Genomic DNA, 23,833 nt, shown 5'->3' on the forward strand with positions numbered 1-23,833 from the left:
ACAATTTTTATCGTCTGCACATGGGATGGCACCTCCGCTTCGGTAGCCTGACGACCTGCACGCGAAGTCGAGCACTTTACGGTAGAACAGTTTAACGAGGACCAATACCGCACACCCTCGGATGAGACTCGACAGATTTAACGTGCATCCGTCACTTTACTACGCGGGGAGTCTTCGGCCGGCGGGGTTCGAACCCACGAACAGTCGGACATGGGCCCAGCCGACCTGGCTATCCCGGCCAAATTATAAAATACTCACAGTATTTATCATTTTCGTTAACAATCGCGTAACAACAGTATTCAATGATCGCCGTTATCGATAAAACCCGCAATATTAGCTCATTCGATATTTATCGTAGGCGATGGTAGTCACAATATCTCGGGATAATTTTTTTTACGGTATAGTTACCGCGATATTAAAAAAAAAAAATAGATTTTTCAAAATGAACAATACTTTACGATTAAAAATATGATTATCACTTAACACACAATGGCTTATACAACAACAACAAAAAAGTATTTTTTCTGTTTTTTTTCCCGATTATATAAAGTTGTAAACCATATCATTATTGAAACCTGATATCCCATTTGGAAAGAACACTACTTTTTCAAGGTTCATCACAATGAAATTGTTGCAACTGGCATGTCCTTGGCATCGACCCAATTATAATTTTTCTGATTGTTCAGAGAGCTCTGGCACATCCCACTTCAATGCCATCAGTCAGTGAGCTTTGATGCTTGTCACTTCGGTTTAACTCTCGTTCTGAATTAAAGATAAAACTGACAGTAGTACATAATCACCCACTTTACGACTTTCGTATTCTAAATATTCCGTTCATATCCTAGTCTTTTAAATTCTGCTAAGAATTCGAATATTTTTAACTTTAAAATCAATAAAAATGGGCATTGTTATGTATGGAATGGAAGCCAGTCCTGCATGTGCTGCAGTTAGACTGACTCTTGGCCACTTGGGAATAGCATTTGAAACAAAAATAGTGGAATTGTCTACCCGTGACCAGTTTAAACCTGAATTTTTAAAGGTACGTTTTTTTTAACAATAATAGCACACAATTATTCTTTAAGAGTTGTCTGCAAACTTGAGTATAATACTAATTTTTCCATTTTCAAAATTTTTGTTGTATGCAGTAATGAATACAGTTAACGTACAGTTGTAAATATACATAACTATAGTATATAAATATAATTGTTTACAGTTGAAAATATAAATATAAAGTTGTAAATACGATGTCCGTGGTAATTACGAAAAGAAAATATTATTAAACCGAAAAAAATATTAATAATACTTTAGAAATAGAATTTATGTTGCTAATTTATGGAATAATTATTGTGTATTAGTATAGGTGAAAAAAAATATAAAGCGGGTGTGGCAACAAAAAAAAAATCTTGAAAAATTAAATCAGGATCGTTTGGAACAAATTTTTAAAATATTTTGGGATATTGCTTCATTTAATGTGTATAGAAGAAATTTCATTTTTTCTATGAAGTATTATGAAAAAAATTTCTAATGGTGATTATAATCTTAGCATGTACTGAAATATGCTTTAAAATAAAAATATCTTCAATTAATTCATTTTTATAAAAAAATTATGATACTCTAATTTGCTTTCAACATAAATTTATAACAGTTATTTAAAAAAAATTAAATTGCATGTGAAGATTTTTAATTTTTCAGTCAAAATCTAAAATTTATTTATATTTATTTATTTATTTTGAGGTTAAAGAAATAAATCTAAAATTAACAAATATTGCATGTTTATCTTTTAATGTATTTGAAATAGATAATTTCAAAATTAAGAAAAGAAGAAAAAACATTATCATGAGGAGGGAGGGGATATTGAAAGTTATAGCATCGTATGAATTTTTTTACGGTCAAAATTAAGAAATGAAAGAAGTAATGTTAGTTAAACTGTTACCTCAGTTAAACTGTATTAAACCGGCTACTTCAGTTTTTATCGAATTTGATTATTTTTAGCTGCAGTAAAAATTTGAATGTTTCATTCAATTTGTACATAAAAATAAGCTAAAAACCGTAGAGTGTGATTGACATTGAAAAAGTATCGATACTATAGGTATATGATATAATTTCGATTCTACCAAAACTTCCGATTCTACTATCTAAAATTTTGATATTTTTTAATTTGTAAAAAATATATATTACATTTTTTTTTAATTATGTAAGGCTATGAATATATTTCGATGAGTTATACTACATTTAATTTTATTAATTCTTCTCGCAACAACTAATGAAGTTTGTCAAACAAACAAAGCCACCGTAATGCAACTAGTTCTCTAAGTCTAATTAAATTAAAACTAACGTTTAGAGACTAAGTTAATAAATACTACAGATGTTATAAACATTTGTTCTTAATCTTGAATTTTCCTCAGATCTAATTTAAATATAGTTGATGCATATATTCTTCTTATAAATAAATACTTAAATTCTGGCTAACCCCCAAGCCATTATCAGCTAAATTTAAATTTAATAGAAAATTACCTTGTTTGAAGTGTTGCCATCCAATATTTATCAAAACTGGCAAATTTTAAAAATTACTATCAAACTCCACTAAAAATATCTAAAGAATTTTTTTTCCGAAACCTTAAGATATTTTGATTTTGCCTTTTTTTTAAAAAAATATCTGCAGATTTTCGTGGACATTTCATAATCATTTTAAACACTTCACTATCTTCAAAATATCTGCGGAATTTTTGAAGAAAGTTAAATTTGCCTCCAAATATTTTACAGATAAAAAAATTTAAAATTTTTTTTAAAACACTTGGAAAAAAATATTTGTTTTTCATAGGCATGTATGTTAATTTTCTCTTATTTCATTTGCCAGGACAAAAACACGGAGATAATTAACGTGAATGGAAAGATAAACTTTTTATATTAGATTATAATGAAACCTGATGATATTAAAATCCTACTATTTTCTGCGCTATTGAAAAATGTGCATATTTTTTCGCGAAAACAAAACAAGCAAAAGAACAAAAAAACGGTACATAAAAATAAACATGACAAAAAAGAACTAGATATTTTAATATAAAATGCAATGTATCTTTGAAATTATACGTGTATACACGCAAGTTTCTTAAGAAAAAATAATGAAAAATTTGTGTGTGTGCTAATTTCTTAAGCCTTCCAGAAAAAATAAATTCTGATACTACTTTTAAAGCCTAGATTTTATTTTTAAAAAATTCTGCAGAAGATAAAATCTGAAGGTAATTGACCCACTTTTTAAACCTAATTTTACAGGAAATTAGCAAATTCATTCTATTTATTTATTGATTAATTTTTTTAAATTCTAATTATCTTATAGTTTATTAGAAATCTTAAGATTATATTTAAAAAAATTATCTAAATAATTGTGTGGTGAGCAACTCATGAAGCTACTTAGTTCAATATAACTGAGTATATGCTTCTGCCGAGAAGGCTGAATTGTGAATCTAGTGGACCCCAGCGTGGACAATGCAATATTTCTCATATTCCCTCAACACAGGAGTTTCCAGTATTCTGCACTCCTCAATAGATGACCCTGGAATATTTTGGAGCGCAAAACTCTCTTTCACGTATTGCTGGCAGCACCATAGAGCTGCTCAACAAGTATTCTAGTATTTTCCATCTCCCGCGATAGATGACAGTATTTGAAAATTCTTTTAAGAATTTCGCAGAAAATTTAGAGAATTAATTAAGATAGATTTTCTGTTAAAATAGATAGTCTGTAAAAAATCCAATTTGTAGATAATTTTGAAGAAAAAGAAGACTTAAATAGTGGATCACATACTTTCAGGGGGGTTTTTTTTCAGAATAATTTTCAGAATACTTCTTCAGCGGGGGGTGTCATACTAAAAAACAAATCTTTTGCACATCGACATTTTGTTTTAATCTTTTCAGTTGTATTGATGTTTAAATCTACCTTTCGATGCTAAGTATTGTTAATTTCTTCCAATAGTAGGGCATTAACTTTGGGGCTTTAAAAACTGCAATTGTCTCAAATTGAGTAGACAGTTACATACATCTTATTCTCAAAACGTATCGCTTCCGATTTCAAAAGATGAATTGAATTCGGGATATCATATAAGAGATACGCAAGGAAGCTTTATTATTCATCCAAACGAATCAAGTCTCAATGCAAATACGTTAAGTTTTTATTGAAGTTAATCGGTTTAGCAAGCTTTCAATATAATTTTTGAACATTATATGCAGGGATATAAAATAATAAGAAATGTAATATTATATTAATCAAATTTTTCCCCTCAGTCCTCTTACATACATCAGCTGAAATATTAATCGTAAAGGATAATTCCTGGTCGGCATGGTTTAAGGAATAGATAGTATGAACTTTAATAACAGCTTCATGATTTAAAATAATTTGCAGCTCATAAAAATTTAAATCTATAATGTAGTATTATGATTCGGACAACTCTCCTCTAAAATAAGCTTAGTAAAACTGGAAGTGAAAAAAAAATTCATATTATGTTACCTTAGTCAGAATAAATTAAGTCTTTGACACAGAATTTTTATTAAACATAATTTTCGTAGTTTTTCCATTATTTAGTATTAATTTAAGTCAAAATAAGTGGAAAAATATCATATTTAGCTTCTTAATAATTTATGGTCATGAAATACAGCATAGAACACGGGTGTCTTTTTCTATGCTAAATGTAAAATCTTCCAAATACGGCTCATTTATAAACAATATTTTTTCAAATTTGCACTTGTTTGCATTTATTTAGATATAAGCAAGACAATTATTCATCATTGAAATTTCTTGAATTTACAAAATCAATTATTAATACATTTTCGAATATAAATGAAAAAAAATTTCAAACTACTTATATTTTAATACAGATGTAATTCCGATAATATAAGAGATTTTTTTAGCATTTATTACGCTATTTTTTATGATTAAAAAATACCAAAATATATTTTTAAGTATAAAACATCCAAGATGTTATGTTTTAAACAAGAGAACACATCCAATATTATGTCTTAAACTTGCATTAGCAATTAAGATATGTATCGAACATACTTCAGAAATTATATTGAGTGACATATCTGGGATGTTTGGGTCATGTAAAAATTTAATGTGTTGTGTACCGATAGAACTTGTAAAAAAATTTCCAAGTCCTGGTATGGATATTATACATCATATATAACGATCATATTTCAATAATTTTCTTCATGCAAATATTTTGAAACAACAGTCAAATTTTAATATTAGAGGAATTTTAGAACTTTCTTACTAATTTCCTAATTCAAATATGTGTTTTAAATTTTATTAGGAAGTTTGTAGTAGCTCTGTCTTTTTTCCTTCCAATTAACTGAAATATTTTAATTACAGATAAATCCACAGCATGTTGTACCTACTATAGATGATAATGGTTTCATTCTCTGGGAAAGGTAAATAAAATCTACAAATGCTTCATATTGGTTTTTGCCGTTGTCTAACATAACAAACCTTGCAAATTTGTGTCCGAAGATGCTGTTTTTTGGGCATTTATAATGGAACATCTAAGGAGATTAATGATCTTTCAGTGAATTTGAATTTTTCCGCATAACAGTTCATGCGTTGACAATTTTAAATACGCATTATGCATATCTTTTATTCCTTGAACACAAACTTTCGGTTTGATTTCGTTTTATAACTGTTGTTAAACAGCTGATCTGATTTTGAGTTTAAGACTATCAATGTTCAACTCCGTGGCCTTGAAATTTTGGACACAATCTTGAAGACAAGGGAACTCCTGGATTAAGTAATTATAGAAATTTTTTGATAGAACTAACCCGCATTTGCGTAACATGTGGAGAGAAATCACGAAAATTTCCACGGTTAGCCTGACGATAAGGGGACTCTAACCCATGATCCGCCTAACACAATGGATATTTTACGCCAGCCCTGCAGTCAGTGTGAGAATTCTTATCGACCAGCAATCGCTGGTATTCGAACCCGGGCCATCTCATTGGGAGGAGAAAACTCTATACCTTGAGCCACCAGGACTCCGATGGACAGAACCTATTATTATTCCTTAAAACTAATTAAAACTGTCGAATTGTATTTCACAGTTCACACATTCGACGTTTAAATATGCTGCAAAAATAAGAGTTCTATCAATAATTGTTCACTTTTTGATGCAAAATGCACTAGAACTTTCTTTTACTCCAAAAACATACAAAGATTGTCACCCACTGTCTTCCTTCATTGAGATTTGTGAAATTTAAAGATTCAGCTAAGTAAGTTGAAGTTGTGTTCTAAAATAAGACAAAAATGAGGTTTTATCCGAGAAACTTCAATTGCATCAAATATGTCACTTGCAACCTTTTTCCAATTTTCTCTGCAATGTATAAAATATTACAAATTAAAAATTATTAATGAATCAAGAACATGGTTTACGTTTTAACAAAAGTAAATATAAATTAAATTTTAACTATGAATTGTATATTTTATATTTGAAAAAAGCTCTTGCCAGTGGCCGTTATGTTTAATCGCTTTTTTCAAGGGCGCCGTTTTCATTGTTATCATATCAATTCGTGACAGCACTAATAACAATTCATTTTTTTTATGGAGCCCTATTTTCTAGAATCTTTTACGTACAATTTCTATCTACATCGATGAGCACTTTTCTGTTATTAAATTGAGGCTTCTTATTTTGATTAGAGTTGTGTCCCAGAGAACTTTGAAAAATGATGGCCAATTACAGAGGCCAGGGCATCTGGCCATATTCATTCTACATTTATATTTGTGCAATAGAAAGCGGTCTTTACTTTCCAGCGAGAAAGTGCCCTTTATAAGATATCCCTAATGTTTCTGATGTATTTTTGTTCTCTCATGCTTGTTCACAAATACCTTCTGCATTTTACTCCCATTTAAGAGTGTGCATTACTTCAATATTACATTATTCTTTCAATATTTGAAATAATTAGATGTATTTACTTAAATTCAACATAAATTACATTAAATTTTGTTTCGTTAATGGTTATTACGTTAAGTTTAATTCTAATTTTAAATGGGAATTGCCTTAGTCAAATATGCGACCTGTCGCCCATGTATTCTGTCTACTTCTGTGTGATCATGAATTATGATGCAGATTGACAAAAAAAATGTTTTTGTTACTATTCTGAAAAATAATTCACAAATTCCAATGGGTTTTCTTATCTGTGTATCCCGAACATTGCTGGAACGAGACTTAACACTAAGGCAGATATGGATCCGATACGCTACATCTCAAAGTCCTTTTCCAAGACGTTTTTTTTTTTAATTAAAAAAAGGAGAATAGAATCTTTAAATTGCAAAAAATACCTGTCTAAATAGGATTGTAAATTTTAAACTACATTATTTCAACAGGAATTAATGTATTCTTTGTGACTTCAGTCTTTAATGTTTATGTTTAATATAGTCAAGTTTCATGATTCACTAAAAACATTAATCAATAATCAATAAAAAGGTCGGGAATTCGATTCCCATCTGCCGAAGATCGCTAAATCTGTCGGGGTCACAAAGTTCTCCAAGTTCCCATAACAAATCGATACCTCTGGGATTACTGGCTCGGAGATTAATCGTGCTCTTACTCTAGTAAAAATTACGATTTGCGAATGGTGTATGAATGTGTCCTCCCTGCAAAACGGGCTGTGACGTATATATATGGCTGAAGTTGAATTCTTGGCCAACGGTGGCGCCACTAGAAAACAAGAAGAAGCGCACCTCTCTGCCTTTAAAATAGGCTTGTCAGTATTGACATATCGCTTTGGACAACAACAACAATCAATAAGAATTCGGAAAGTGGTGAATCTGTTGGGGGAGAATCGAACATCCAGAACCACGCTGTCGTGTTTAATTAAGAGCCGTGAAGCAGTGGGTTCGTAGGGAAGAACCAATGAGTGGAAAAAGCTCTACCGATTAATCTACTGTATAAGATAAATTAATAGCAGTAGCAAAACGGAGAGTAGTGCAATAAAAAACCAAGTATCCAGAGCAATGCTGTCGAAGAGAACGAATCGGTGAGTTTGTGGAGCAGAACCAGTTGACTACCGAAGGCGCCGGCTGAAAGACATACTAATTAAAATGTACTAAGTAAATTATACTGAATTAATTTATGGAATTATTATTGGAGTTGGTAGTTAAAGTACTAAGTAAATAGCAAGTTGAACTAAGTTAACTTACATATAAATATTAACTTTAGTTTTCAAATGTTTAAGAAAATAATTATTTTTACAGCCGTGCCATCCTGGGTTATTTGGTGGATCAGCATGCACCAGGCAGCTCTCTCTATCCTAAAGATCCCAAAGAGAGGGCCGTCGTAGACAGGCTGTTGTACTTTGATATCGGCACTCTATACAAAGCCATAGGTGAATATTTGGTATGTATTTTGATATGTTACTAAATGACTTAAACATAAGGCATTTGCGTAAATGTATTACAAACACGCTGTCTGTTAGAGTAGATATTTTAGTATCCCAATTAAAGTCAGATAAAATAGAAATCTTATCCACATATTTTAAATTATAATTTCAAAATTTTATTCTGTCTCTATATAAACGCAAACTTTGGCTATCTTAAACTTCTATTTTTTACACCTATATTTTTTTGAAAAAGCTCAAAAAATTGCAAGGAAATTTGTTACTTTAAAATATCCCGTATAATAAGTAATAATTTTATAAAATGTATAAACAAAAAACACTTATTTGGACCGAACGCTTTTGTAATAGGCAAGTTTTTGAACTCATTCTCTAAATGATAAACTATTACATACGCGAATGACATCACAGCAGCGCAGTTTTCAAAGTTTCTTCCTACTCTAGTTGCAGTAAAATCTCTCATTTAATAAGAAAAGTTAAGTTAATGACGTAAGTTTTGAAGAATAAACACTTCATAATATGGTGTCTCTGTAATATTTTTATTTATTCTGATTAGTTCCTTTTTAATTTTGTTATATGATAAACGATACTAATAAAAGCAGAGAAAATAAATATTTGTAATGATACTTAGTCGAAAAGCATGTATGCAGTTGATATAAGAAATGACACTATCCATATTTGTTCATCTATTACTTTGAACGAATTAATGGTGCACGTTCACCATATAAATGTGTATTATATTCAACATAGAAAATAAATATAAGAAAAATAAATAAATTTAAATATTTAAATTAAATCTCAAACCACTTTAGGTGTTGAGAAAAATGTACTTTATCTTTATTGATATACTCGATTACTATTCACGTAGAAAAAAAATCGAAACATTTATAACATTAAAATAAAGGACTTAAAAAAAAATTTCGAATTATATTAACAATTAGCATTTTTTGAAATAACTATTAATTGGATAGAGAGTTTAGTTCATCATCCAACTAGTAGTTAAGATTACTACCTTAGAGAGTCGTTACATAAATTTTTCTTCTCTTTGGAGGAAAAAAGAAATACGTGACTTTTCCTAACTCTCTAGTATTAGTGGAAACTTTTTCATACTTCTCTTCTGTAGATTTAAACTTAGAATGCAATAAAATAATTCTACTCATTGAAGGATCCAAAATTATTTTAAAGCAAAAATTTGAAATTCAGTTAGGGCTATTTAGTTTAAGATAGAAGATGGAGTTCAGATAAACATAAGGCAATAGTAGTACCGTAAACCGGGGCGAGTCTACCCATCCAGAGGCGAGTCTACCCATTTTAGTTTTATTTAATTTTCACTACTTTAAATTGCAAATAAAAAAATTTTTACCGACGGAGGACTTAGTTCAGACTCTAAGGAAGATGGCGCTGTAGTAGTTTGATCCGTTTTTATTTATTTGGTGTCTTTTTAACCGACCTGTTCAAACGTCTTTTGAGAGATTTGTATTGAAAATCAGCAAACTTTTAGTTGGTGCTCCGTAAGTATATTATTATTATTACTATTTTCACTTTGGTTAAGTGATAAACTTATCTAAGACTAAGATTACATTAATTTTATATAAAAAAAAACAAAAAGAATGTAAGTTTTGCTGTTGTAAACAAAAAGCCAGAATTCGCGGGGCGAGTCTACCCATTCGTATTTAGTTTTAATAAAGCATAATAATATAATTTAGAACTTTGTTTATATTAAAATTAAGTCATTTTAAATGAATTTGAGTATATTATTTTAATTCTGCATTGATAAATTTATCATTAATAAGAAAATTTATAGGTTAAATATAAATGTAAATATAAAATATGTTTATTTTACCTATTTTTTCAATTTTTATATTACAAAATTAACTTTTTTTATTTAATGCAAGTTAAATAAATTATTATTTATAAATTATTATTACCTCCCAAAAGAATGGGAAAAGGATTTTTCATGATTCCCAATGTTTGAATTTCGATTTTGTTAATAATCTTTAATTATTATTATTTATTAATTATTTAATTGTAAATTTATATTAATTTTAATTTATTTTTATCAACAATAATCAGAAAAAAATGTTATTTTATAATGTTAATGATTATAAAAACAAAACTGTGATCAAAATGTGATAATCGATCAAATACTCAATTTGTGTTATTTTATGAATAAAAAAATGGAATATATAATAAAGTTATGAATTTTACTTCATAAATATCCTATATAGTAACTAAAATAACAATTTAATAGTAAAATTTGATTATTTACAATGTTAACATTCATTTTAGTAGAATGGGTAGACTCGCCCCATACGAGAGATTTGTCAGCAGTTCTATAAAAATATACAGTAACAGCGTAACTGTTAATATTTTCTAAAATCGATTTCACAGCTTTAAAGAGGGATAAATAGCAATTCCGAAACACCTATTAAAAGCCTTTGTTCTTTAATGTTTACAAAAGTTTGACCACTTGAAAGTTGACAAACTGAAAAAATGGGTAGACTCGCCCCGGTTTACGGTAGCCGCTTTGTAACCCGAAGACCTGCGCGCGAAGTCGTGCCCCTTACGGTAGAACAATTTAACAAAATCCGACTCCGAGCACCCGCTGTCCCTTCGCAGGCTGAACAAACTGGTTACCCAACCGGTCACTGGCCTCCGTCAGTGATGCCTGACTTCAGTGTTCTATTTAAAACAGTGTTTTTTTGACACGTTAAACATTAAAAAAATATCAAAAACAAACATGTTAACAAATTTCATGACTATTTACAACAATGAGAAAAAAACTCTGATTTCCTTTTCTTGTTTCAGTATCCGGTACTTTTCTTTGGACAGCCAGAATTTAGCTCAGAAAAGAAAGAAGCCATCGATAAGGCATTAGGATTTCTGGAAGGATTCCTCAGCACGACGTCATACGTTGCTGGCAATCACCTCACTATTGCAGATCTTTCTATTGCCTCAAGTCTCAATTTTATTTATGTAAGTATTTCAATTGTCAGTGTATTTTTTTTGTTTCGTAATTGTTATGTAAATATAGTGTGTCTCATTTCTAAGAACAGTTTTATGGAATAAACAGATATCGTAAAATGCATAGGGGTAATAACACAAAACTTAAAATCTTTTTGGGGACTAATTTTTTTCAGCTAGCTAACAAAATCATAATCTTTGATATTAAGTTTCATATGATAGGCAACATAGGTCATTTCTTTGCATGGAGTGTATATTACACTGATCAGTTGGTTTAATAAAATCCATTTTACTATTACGCCGAGACAAATTTCGGCTACACACTGAGTGAGCTTAGTTCACTTGACTTTTTCCTATTCATTTTTTAGTTTCGATAATTATAGCGGCCACTATTGAATCACGTCTTAGGAGGAAATAGAGATACTTATCTCTGAATCGAGGACCCTACTCTGATGCTTTTTAAGGTTAAGTGCCACATACATTTGCTCGGTATACCCTACACTGATGTTTTCTTTAAGCTAAAGAGTCATTTCCCTGTATGCATTTGACCAGTATACCCTACCATGATGTTTTGCTTTAAGGTTAGGTGGCTAAGGTTAACTGGCAAGTTCGGATTGGTATTATAACATAACCGCTATTGTATTTTGCGGCTTTGATGAGAACTCCTCCAGACTGAAAGTCTGGGGTCGTCTGCTGCTATGGTAACAAGCGAGAGCACATTTCTAATGGGTGTGAAATGGAGGAAAGAAGGTGTCGATTGGTTTACTCACGACTACATACGCTAAGATCATAGATATAAAGGCAGAAAGATCAATCACTCGACCAAACGGACGTCACGGTGAACGCTGACATCACTGGTCTAGTAACTAGTCTGTACTCTATATCCACGCCACGTGAACTGCGGTGTTTGTTTATTGCAGCTGTACATAATTTGTTCTTTTTTAATTTGATTTTTATAAGTTGTAATGATTAATAATAATTGATAACATTCAGTCTCTTTGCCAGAAAAATCTGCAATTCGCAAATTTTATGACGCATTTTTTTTCCAGATTTTTTTTAAAGATTTATAATTCGTAAATTTTAAACTTAAAAAACAAAAAAAAAAAAAGAAAAAAAAACTAATATGTTATTCAAATTTAATTCTTTATATCATTCTGAAATTCAAATATTTCAAATAAAATAAAACACAATTCATGTATCTACAAAAAATTAATAGATAAATAACATTAAGAACATTTCAGTAAACATTCCAAGCTAGTCAAAACATTATATTTCATATAAAGCACAAGAAATTGGAAAATGATAATAATTGCTGAGATATAGTCTCATTATTGCCTGTTAGCGTACAATTAGTTTGCTAGTAAAACGTTTTCTTGGTTTTCATTTGTGTGTAATGGAAATTCTAATTATTTTTATTCAAAAAGTCTTTCAAAATATGATTTTACTCCTCTATTTCAATTACAAGTCACTTTGATTTCTGGGTCGTGTTAAAGGTTAAAAATATAAGAAAAGTATTTCACAACATCCACCTAGATGACAAATTGTTTGTCAAGGATGATAAAAAAAATTAATGGTTAAAAAAATAATTCATTGCGATAATGAACATTTAGCTGTAATGTCATCATTGTTCAGTCATCTAAAAGACTGTTTCGTGGTTTTCCTTTGCATTTAACGCAACATTTGATTATTTTAATTTCACCTTAATCTTGACTAAAATAAATTATTTTAATAACTTTAATAAACATTGTTTTACACCGATATTTAAATTGCACGCTACTTTGATTTTTGGAAAGAGTTTAAAATTACAAAAAATATGAAGAGCATCTCGCTAATCACCGAAATAATTGACTGTCTTTCAAAGATGCTAAAAAAATGATTTATTATGTAAAGAAAAAAACCATTACGATTACTGAGCATTTCGCTGGAACTCTTTAAGCGTCAAGCAATCTGAATGATATTTTCGTGGCTTCCCTTTACGTGTAACGCAAAATATGACTGTTTTCCTTAAAAAAAACATTCATAAAGGCAGCAATGTTTAAATATTTACATAAATTATGAGTTATTTTATCTTTATTCCTTGTTAAATCAAAACAAAATGAAGAGCATTTGATTGTGGGCAATTAATTAGCAAGGTAGATAGTCTTACGCGGACATTAAGAAATGAATTGGGAGATTTTGATAGGGATATATTATAATGATTTGAATAATTATTCGTGCAAAGGCATTTATAAAGATCGGAAATTGAAAGATACAATCGAATTCATTATAAATGCTACGAATAATTATTTTCATGAAAAAGATTTTTATTTTTAATTCTCATCGGAAAATTTAAAAAATTTACGGTTGCATGGCTTATATTTTGTTTAAAAAAATGTGTCATTAATGTGCATTTTTAATTATAACGATTTTAAAACAATAATAGTAAACTTACAAAATTGAAAGGGTTTTAGTTTTGAACTCGTTCTGTTAAATCAAATTTTTAAATATAAAAAAATGCTAATATAAGCATCCATACTTCAGTTATAATAGAACCAGACGCTTCAAACTAATAGCTATGGTTGAATAAGCAAATACAGTGAAACCTGCCAAGTTGACCACCCTTGTAAATTGGGCACCTGCGTAAGTTGACCTCAATTATCAAGAACGGAATTTTTCCTATATAATAAAGAAGAAAAACCTTTGTATCTTGACCACCTGTCTATCTTGTATGTTGACCACTGAAATAAGTCAATTTTGTCTAGGAGTATTATAAAATTCTATTCTAAAACCCTGATAAGTTGACCAGAAAAAAAATTCAGAAAATTTTCTGTCATTTTTGCAATGTACGTATGTAAAAATTTCACTTGTTTGGTGAAATAGTGTAAAAAGCTAATCTAAACCCTTTTGTGAGTTGACCATCAGAGGAAACTGTAAGGGGTCAGCTTTTGACCATTCTTTCATCCGTTCATTAAAAAAAACAGGTGTGTTAGTTGAAAAGTTGCTCTTCCAGTTGCAATAGTGAGTTTTGAATAAATGAATGCTCTGAAATATGCTTCGATCCTTTATTTATAATCTTTGATCTTTAAGTGTAGTAAATAAATTTTAAAGTGTTCAGATAATTTTATTTTGTTAAAGTTTTCAAATTACATGTTTTCGTGTTCTGATATTTTAAGAAATTATATTTATTAAACACTTCACATGCATAACTAACGAAATAATTTTTAAAAAAAAAATTAGTTAAATATTAGAATTATGTGTATCAAATTGAAGTTCGTTCAGGTATAAACACATTTCTTAAGATATTCATTTGCATATTTTCTGAATAAAATTTTTAAGTCAAGTAATAAAAAAAAATTAAATATGTAGCAACATGATATAGGAAACAAAAAAGTAAACAATGACCCAACCCCTCCATAAGTTGACCACTAAAACAATCCACCACAAGTGGTCAACTTACACAAGTTTTACTGTATCCTTCCTTCGGTTTTAATTAACCCAAGTTCTGAAAACCGAAACTAAACAAAACCGAAACTATAATATATAATTGCTCGTAATCTGAATGATCTCTGGTTTTAAAACTTCAACAAACAAACAAATAAATTATGAGTAATGAATAGACGTCTTTAAGCAATATACAAAATAATATACTGGTTTACGGAAATGAAAAAATTTTAGAATTTAAATTAAGTTGCTTTTTAATGATCAACACTGATTACGCGCAATGCTAAGGTACGGCGGGAACGTCAGAAAATAATCCCTAGGACGACGCGAACGCCACTATTTGTGCGTAAAACCGGTCTGTCGAAAGCGTGTTGCTTTTCCAAAACCCCCGGGAAAAGTTAAATGTCCTTATCCCCTATTTACACCCCACCCCTATTCGAAGTGACCTTTCCTCGTAACCATAGTACCCGCCATGACGTGAGACGGGTGTCTGGAGGAGTTCTCTTGAAAGTCGCACTATACCTTCCTCGGATTCAGTGGAGCGCTATTTCTTATTTTGAGGGGAGGGGACTAAATGTGTTCGATAATGTTGTTTTTGCACTTTTAATTAATAGTTTGGGTCCCCTAATATGCATACTTTCATAGCTTCATTTTTGAAAAGGATTATCTTCAGTACCTCGGTCTACCTAAAAAGTTGGAAGCTTACTTCACTTCTAAGCTTCTATAAGAAAATTTATAGTTTAACCCTCTCTGAAACATTCACGGGCGTTTAAGTTTTCTGGGGATTCCAAAAGATGCAGAACATATAAGTTTTTTTGTAGAATTCCACATAAACTGAAGTGATTTTCCAAAAATCACGCTGTATCCACGTGCTCGAATATGTTAGTAGTTTTAAATATTATATAATTTAGTTGACGCCCGGTGGCTGAGTGGTAGCGCTTCGCGCTGTCGTGCCACAGGTCCCTGGTTCGATCCTTGGGCCGGGCAAGGCTGACTCAGCCTTTCATCCCTTAAGTGGGTCGATAAATGAGTACCAAGCATGCTTGGGAACTAAACACAGGGGGTCCGCGCTCGGCTGACCACCTAACCGGAACATCTGCTCCTGCATCCCAGAGCCCAAGGTCAAGAAAACTGAGATGGGCACAGTAGGCCTTGGCCCTCAAGGGCTGTCGCGCCGCTGAGTTTAGTTTTAAAATTTAGTTATTCTGAAAATAATATTTTTTTTCCCTTTGACTTGACTTAGTAATTTTGTGATTAGTATGAAGCTTTTAAATTTATATTTACTTAATATTTAAAAATAATGCTGTCAAAAACATGCAGGTCCACGTATGTGTACCTTGGTATGGTAAGGCGAGATTTATGACAGCATAGTAATCACGAGATATCTCATAATGAGATTTATATAAGATGTATCTAATTAGAGAGATTATATCAATTTATTAGTATTTTTATGAATACTTTAATTAATTGTTTTATGTTAAGTACACACATATATTTAATAACTTTAACTTTTTGTATGTTTACCATAATTTTGAAATTTTACGCCCAGCAATTAAATATTTTTTTATAATTAATGTTAGATTCTTCTCAATAACTATTTATTTTGCGTAGTTTGCATAATTAAAATAGTTTTGAAACTGAAATTTAATGCAGTATATATTTTTGCTTAGAAAAAACTAAAGAAATAATAAATCTATTCATCATTGTATTTAAACAGACCATAATATAACAATATGCATGCTTGTTCTCAGTTAAGTGCAACTTAACATTTGAAATACTTATATTATTTTACTTAGTTAAAACCTGCGGTGCACTTATCGTATCGTGTGCCTAAAATTATTAGCCCAGTTTAGTCATATATATTTTGTCTATATTCCCTATATATATTTTCATATATTCTCAGTATTATTCATATTTTGTTAATCTTATTATGACTTGTGGCAGTAAAATAGAAATGTATTGTTAAATTTTTTTTGCTATATTCCTTTATACTTCAGTAGTAAAGAGGTCAAATGCATAGACATTAAAAAGGCGTTCATTATGGATTACTTTGCATGGTAGTACAAAAACAATTGAGTTTGGAATATTTTTCGAAGCAAGTGATGATGAAGCCATAACGAGTCTTTGTGGTGCCGTATTTATTGATGAGTTTTTAACCCATGTTGCTATTCGATTGATTGATCCTGTAGTATTCATGTTATTTCTCATTCTTCTTATTATGTCGCAGTTGTAGGCGATGTACTGCATAGACTCTTTCTGTTAATTACGTCATTTGTGCTGTAATACATTGTAGTGATACTCAATTTAAATGATGAGCTCCTAATGTTCTCTTTCCAAATATATCCTACAGGAAATAAAGAGGCATCTTCTAGAACTAAACAATATGAAAAATCAAACCTGAACTAAACAATACTATATTCTGAGATGCTTGCAATACTTTAATAATGCAAATATTTGCATTTGATGTTACAAATATACAGGTTTTTTGTAACAATCTGCGTTCTTATTCATTTCAAATTCATCCAAATTAACTTACTTGATCTCAACCCATTTGCTGTTGTGTAATGTGAATAATATTTATTTGAATTTTGTGACTCAATAAACGTTGTATCTATCATATCTGTTATTTTGCAGACATTCGACTACGATTTCTCTGCATTTCCTAAAATCACTGCTTGGATGAATAAGATGAGAGTCGAAGTCCCGCACAAAGAGTTCCTCGAAACCCCCATGAACAAGTACAAACAAAGCAGAGAATCCCAGAAAAAGGCCTAATTATTTATTTCAATTTTATACGGAAATATGTAACCTTATACGAACAATTTTGTTTGATTGTAATACGGAACATTTACAAATTTAATAAAATTTTTAATTGCTTTTTGAAGTGTATTGTTGTTGTAATGGATATTTTTAAAACAAACCCAATATAAGTTGTTGTCCTTTAATTACAGGACTGATATCAAAAAATAGTGTGCTAATAACACACTATTTTTAACATGTTTCAAAGTAACTTTCAGCAATTGTAATGCACTTCAATAATACTTCAGAACTTAGTTGTTACAGGTCTAGTAACATCTTTTTAAAAAAAGGTTCAATAGAGCAGAAAATATTTTGGGGTATTATACAGGGGTCTGTTTAGAAGAAATTTGGGTCCGTTAACGGACCCTTCACAAAATATCTTTTCATAAAAACGGACCCTTCACAAAATATTTTAACTTAAAAACGGACCCTTCACAATATGATTTTTCCTTTAATCGGATCCTTCTCAAATTTGCTTATCTTCATTATTGTTTTGTTAATCGAATAAACCCTTCCCAGGGCAGAAAACAAGAAGGATGGGATGCAAACGAATTGAGTTTTGTCTTCTGCAGACGATTCTTCCATTATTCGTCTGAAATGAACATTCGGCGTTCAGCAGTATAGGTTAAATACCAAATATTTGTATGTTGCATNTGGTAAATATCGGCTAGTTATTAATTTGTTTTTGGTGTAAATATAATCTGAAAATAAGCCGATTCATAGCTTACTTCGCGATGAAAACTTTAAAAAAATTTGCTATTAACATTAAAAATGGTTAGTAATGAAACATATTTCTTTTTTAATGAATTCAATTATTTTATTTTGATTTGAGAAGCGCGATAGGGAGAACTTGTGCAATTTCTTATGAATGCTTATTATTGTCATAATTTGTTTAATATACTGTTATTAGGAATATGTTATATTTTCTTTTAAAAAATAACATTTCCATTTCATTGGCATTTTACTTGAAATAATTTCATACAGGCAACCGAAAGATTAAATAAAGTAATGATTGATAGGTTGTATCTAAATATTATCAGAGGTTTCAAAACTCATTACTGCTTACAAAATATACTAAGTCGCAGAAATTCTATAACTCTTCCAAAATATCTTTTCATAAAAACGGACCCTTCACAAAATATTTTAACTTAAAAACGGACCCTTCACAACATGATTTTTCTTTTAATCGGATCCTTCTCAAATTTGCTTATCTTCATTATTGTTTTGTTAATCGAATAAACCCTTCCCATGGCAAAAAACAAGAAGGATGGGATGTAAACGAATTAAGTTTTGTCTTCTGCAGACGCTTCTTCCATTATTCGTCCGGAATGAACATTCGGCGTTCAGCAGTATAGGTTAAATACCAAATATTTGTATGTTGCATCTATAATTTAGAAGCAGCAATTGCTGTTTATTTTTGAAAATTTAATTTTTTTATTATAATTTTATAATGCCGAGCCGAGTGTATCTATTTACAATTTAAAAACTCCTTGAAAAAGGTTTTTGCAATAACCGGACCCCATTTGCACAAATTCATAAAAGCGGACCCTTGTTGAAAGAATGTGAGTAATTTTTTCACAATTTCACGAAAACCGGACCTTTCACAAAATGTCTGGTCAGACCCCTGCTATATCAGACACAAAATGTACCTTTTTTGTTTGGGGGAATTCATGGGTTTCTGACCCTCAAAATTGGAATTTTTTTTTTAAGAAATGAACTTAATTCTTCGAGCAATAAAGAATAAATCAAGTAAACCGAATTTTTTTTTATAATTATTTTTAATGTCAAGTTTTTAACACAACAAATGTGTGCGATTTATCACACAACACGCAGAAAATTATAAATAATGTAACGGAATAACAAATATTAGAATATTAACAATGACCAATTCAGCAATGTTATTATTTCGATACTTAATTACTGCTAGATTGACGTCTCTTTGCTAATAAGTACTCCTTATGTTTCTTAACAGGAATTTCATTGATTTCTTCATAAGATGGGATTTCTTTCTTGAGTTTAGACATCCATGAAGATATTCTGGGGTATTTGTCAAATGAAAAATCAAGAAACTGGGAATAAAAGGGGAAAATTTTATTAAAATTTATCAAAGAACAATAAACATAATAATATGATATGAAGATATTTATAGCAATTCGTAATGTTCTAAAATAGTGGGGGAAAACAAACTATCCTTATTTTTAAGTATATAAATTTTTAATAATAAAAAAAACTATATTTGTTGAAGGGATATTTTTTAAAGTTCAACATAGAAGGTTTTAAAAATATTATAATGAAATAAATGTTTTCTAACAAATCTAAATACATGTAACTTTTCTAGCAGATCTAATTAAATGTAATTTTTCTAACAAATCAAATTAAATATATGTAACTTTTCTAACAAATCTATTTAAGTAAATGTAACTTTTCAAGCAAATCTAATTAAATAAATGGAACTTTTCTAAGAAATTTAATTAATTAAATGTAATTTTCAAAACAAATCTAATTAAATAAAATAATTTTTCTAACAAATCTAATTAAATAAATTTAACTTTTTAACAAATCTAATTAAATAAATATATTTTTTCTAACAAATCTAATTAAATAAATGCAATTATTCTAAAGATTCTAATGAAATAAATGTTTGTTTTCCAAGAAATCTAATGAAATAAATATTTTTAAAAATTCCAAATTTATAAATTTAACTTTTCTAGCAAATGTAATGAGATAAATGTAATTTTTCTTATTAATCGAACTAACGGTAAAGGAGTTTTGTAGGGGAAGTCCTGATTTATTTGTATTTCTACCAATTCACATAAATAATGAAAGACTAGAAATTATCTAACTCTAAATATTTATTGAAAAGGACAAAACACATAAAAATAAAACAAGGATAAAAAAAATACAAGAATTTGGAAGAGGGGGTTTTGGGCTCGAATTAAACATCCGTACTTAACGGCGGTTCCTGGCAGACTGTCTTAGTTCACCGCCAGAGGCGCTGTAGTGGGGGGGGGAAGAGGAGAGCTTGTTACAGTTTCCTTTTACTTACGACTTGTATGGTAGCTAGGGTTGAAATAATTGCAAAATCAGCTATGGTGATATGATTTCCAGCAACGTAAGCCGTTTTGTTCAAAAATTCATCCAACAATACCAAAGTATCTTCAAATGCTTTCATTTTTTCAGGATTTGCTGGTTCATTTCTAAACGCCATAGGTGCCTAAAAGATAATTGAAAGTAAAAAAAGTAACCAACAAATTATTCACTGTTAAAAGAATTCTTGTTGTATATGAATAAATTTATCTACACATATAAAAAAATATGTATTTTTGCCTCTAAACGTATCTTTCTATTTATTTGTAGATGAACGGCGTTTTTATCAGTTACATAACTTAATGAAGGTAAATATTTACCATTTTCGGGCAATTTAAAAACCTATTTTAACATTTTTATTAGAATTTTTTTCACGGCTTTTTATTAATTTTTAAAAAAAAATAGAATTTTTTCTTGAAATTAACATTAATGAGTCCAGTCACATTAACGTGACCACCTGTCACAAAAGCAGGACCACCTTACACATAGCGGAACGCTGCGAGATGTTAAGCTGGTTAGGATCCATGGAATGAACAACCCGATCGAGGTGATTCCACAGATTCTACATTGTATCTGTTTGGTGGCCAGGGGAGTACGGTCAACTCCTACGGTAAACTGGTGCTACTCGAACCACACACGTACACTGTAAGCTGCATGACGCGTCACATAGTCCCACTGGTTGATACTGAGGAAAAATTCATATGTAAGAGTGGACATGGTCCGTAAGAACGCGACTTGTATTTATCCTTCGTGCCTTCCACAATGAGCGAATCCAGGAAATGCTACAAAAACATTCCACACACCATAATGTTGCCTCTCCCAGCTTGGACCCCTCCGGTAACAGTTGCAGGCTGTTTGCTTTCAGACCTTTTACATCGTGTACGTTAAAGTCTATCTTTCCCATGGAGCATAACACGCAGTTCATTGGAAAAAATTCCTCTGTCACCTCTCAGTGGGCGAATTCCTGACTTCGTCACCGATGAACAGCAGTCATCATTGGTGCATAAATCATGCGTCTGCCGTGGAAGTCCATACGCAACAATATTCGCTGAACCGTTATTGAAGATACACTGCTGGTATCCCAGCCCTTGGTTTTATTTTAATTTTTAACTGTCGTTGAACAGTCGATCTGATTCCGAGTTTACGACCATTAATGTTCAACTTCGTAGTTTTGTAATTTCGAGCCCAACGCAGAAGACGAGAGATCAAGCATTTGGACAAACTACCCTTTAAATTACGGAAACATCCAATGTTAACTCGACGGCAAAGGGATTCTAACCTGTGATCTATCCACCACTGAGGATATTTTACGTCAGCACTGTCGTCAGTGCGAGCCGGGAGCAGAATTCGTATCAATCAGTCACTGCTGGGATTCGAACCTGTCTCACCTCATTCAGAGGCGAACGTTCTATCTCTTGAGCCACCACGGCTCAAGTCCCTTGGTTCATCTGGACGGTCAGTTGTTCAACAGTTGCACGTCTATTCGTCCGAACGCATCTCCGCAACCATTATGCACCTCCGATATCTACGGCTTGTGGTGAACCACATTTGCTACGTTGCTGATTTTGGATGGTGTCATTTTGCCGTGGCTGGCATACTTTTACTATGGAAGGCGAACAGTTCGTAAAATTAGAAGCTTTGCCTCAGCTCGAAGGCGTGTGATCATGCCCTTTTGGATGTCGGATAAATCACTCCGTCTCTGCCTTAGGTCAACGACTGCAATGTTTTCTGATGCTGGGAATAGGTGGTATCTCGGCCTATGGCGCGAAGCTCCACTGACCGATTCATCGAAACTTTCATGTCATATATTGAAAAGTCATGAGATCTCCATTGTCAAGAAAGGAAATCATAGCACAGGCTATGCATCAAGGCATAGAAATGTTTGCACTTTAGAATAAACATAAGATCATGATAAAACATAGTATTCGTGAAAGTAAAATCACATAGTTAGGAAAATCTAAAAAATGGTAATAAAATCAAATAAATTATACACAATAAATAAATATATACAGGAATATAGACAAATTAAAGTGTGCCCCTCTTAATATAGTGACCCGGCCGTCCCGGTAGTACCTGTCGAGGCCGGATTGGTCACTATTCGATATTTAGCAGTTCTGTGGCTCGCCCCGATCGGACCCTGCTGGAGGGCTGCTCCTTCATCAGGTCTGCCACAGTCCTGGTATGTAAAAGAGTTTTTTACCTAAAATGCTTAGACAGAAGGCCGTCAGGTGTTAAAAAGGCTATTATTGGACTATAATTAGCCTTATCGTTGATAATTTCTTTTTTAAATAAATGATTGAAATCGGAGGTAGTGCAGCCTTTGTCGTCACTGTAGAATTGGGAGTTGAGCTTCGCCATGAAAAAGTCAATGTCTTCGATTTTTAAATCATATGTTTGAGCGATTTATTGCTAATAAGTTGTGGGTCTCCTAGCATCATTCTTATTAGTTTACTTTAAAAGTTCTAAAGTTTATTCCTTAGGTTATCACTTAGTGTGGTAAGTGTCAATGTCAACCGTCATCTATGAAAAGGTACCCCATCGTAAAAGAGAGTTAACACGTCTTATAGACTAGTAAATTGTAATTGTAATTTTGTAGTGGTAGATATCCTACACGCTCTACTGCCACCTGCCTTCTGTGATTGGTTATCTCACGTTGACGAAGAAAGTAGGTGGTGATCACATTAATGTGACTGGACTATGCTTTGTAAGAGTTTAAATGCATATTTTATTTATAAATGTTAGTTGTATACTTAACAATTTTTGAACCCATTTTTTCCAACCAATTTTTGGCTGAAGGCAGACTGAATATATCTGCAATTGTGCTGCGATTCTCAGGTGTACTGCAAATGTTTGACTATTTTATGTAACCTAGCTGCATTTAGAATAGGGAATACCTGCTAAAATAATTATATTTTTTGCATCATAAAATATTCTTCAACGTATACCATTAATTTAAATTCTGTACTAGAAATTCGAAAAATTTAACGTAACAACGTAAAAACCAGAGTTGGCCGTTGATTACAGCAATCGATTACAACTGTAATTGATTACAGATAATTACAGCTATGTAATCAATTACTTGTAATCACGATTACAAGTAATCAATTACTTGTAATCGTGATTACAACTTTCAAAAAATTTTGATTACAGCTGTAATCATGATTACAATTTTGATTACAGTAATCAATTA

At 31.0% G+C, this 23,833-nt stretch overlaps 2 protein-coding genes across 2 annotated transcripts in view; one reads left to right on the forward strand and one right to left on the reverse strand.

Moving 5' to 3' along the window:
• Window positions 1-570: 570 nt before the first annotated feature.
• On the forward strand, window positions 571-17,641 carry LOC122270699 (glutathione S-transferase 1). Its single transcript, XM_043049124.2, has 5 exons — window positions 571-1,039; window positions 5,363-5,421; window positions 8,234-8,375; window positions 11,182-11,349; window positions 17,392-17,641. Exons 1-5 carry the CDS (start codon window positions 899-901, stop codon window positions 17,530-17,532), a joined length of 651 nt encoding a protein of 216 aa, XP_042905058.1. The 5' UTR covers window positions 571-898; the 3' UTR covers window positions 17,533-17,641.
• Window positions 17,642-19,315: 1,674 nt separating this feature from the next.
• Window positions 19,316-23,833, reverse strand: part of LOC107440174 (glutathione S-transferase 1-1) — a gene marked incomplete in the record, with an annotated part of 31,590 nt that continues 27,072 nt past the window's right edge. The window contains 2 exon segments of the mRNA XM_071178953.1: window positions 19,316-19,625; window positions 20,603-20,770. Of these exon segments, the coding sequence (XP_071035054.1) occupies window positions 19,470-19,625; window positions 20,603-20,770 (324 nt within the window).

Source organism: Parasteatoda tepidariorum, chromosome 3 (genome assembly GCF_043381705.1).
Source record: "Parasteatoda tepidariorum isolate YZ-2023 chromosome 3, CAS_Ptep_4.0, whole genome shotgun sequence".
NCBI lineage: Eukaryota > Metazoa > Arthropoda > Arachnida > Araneae > Theridiidae > Parasteatoda > Parasteatoda tepidariorum.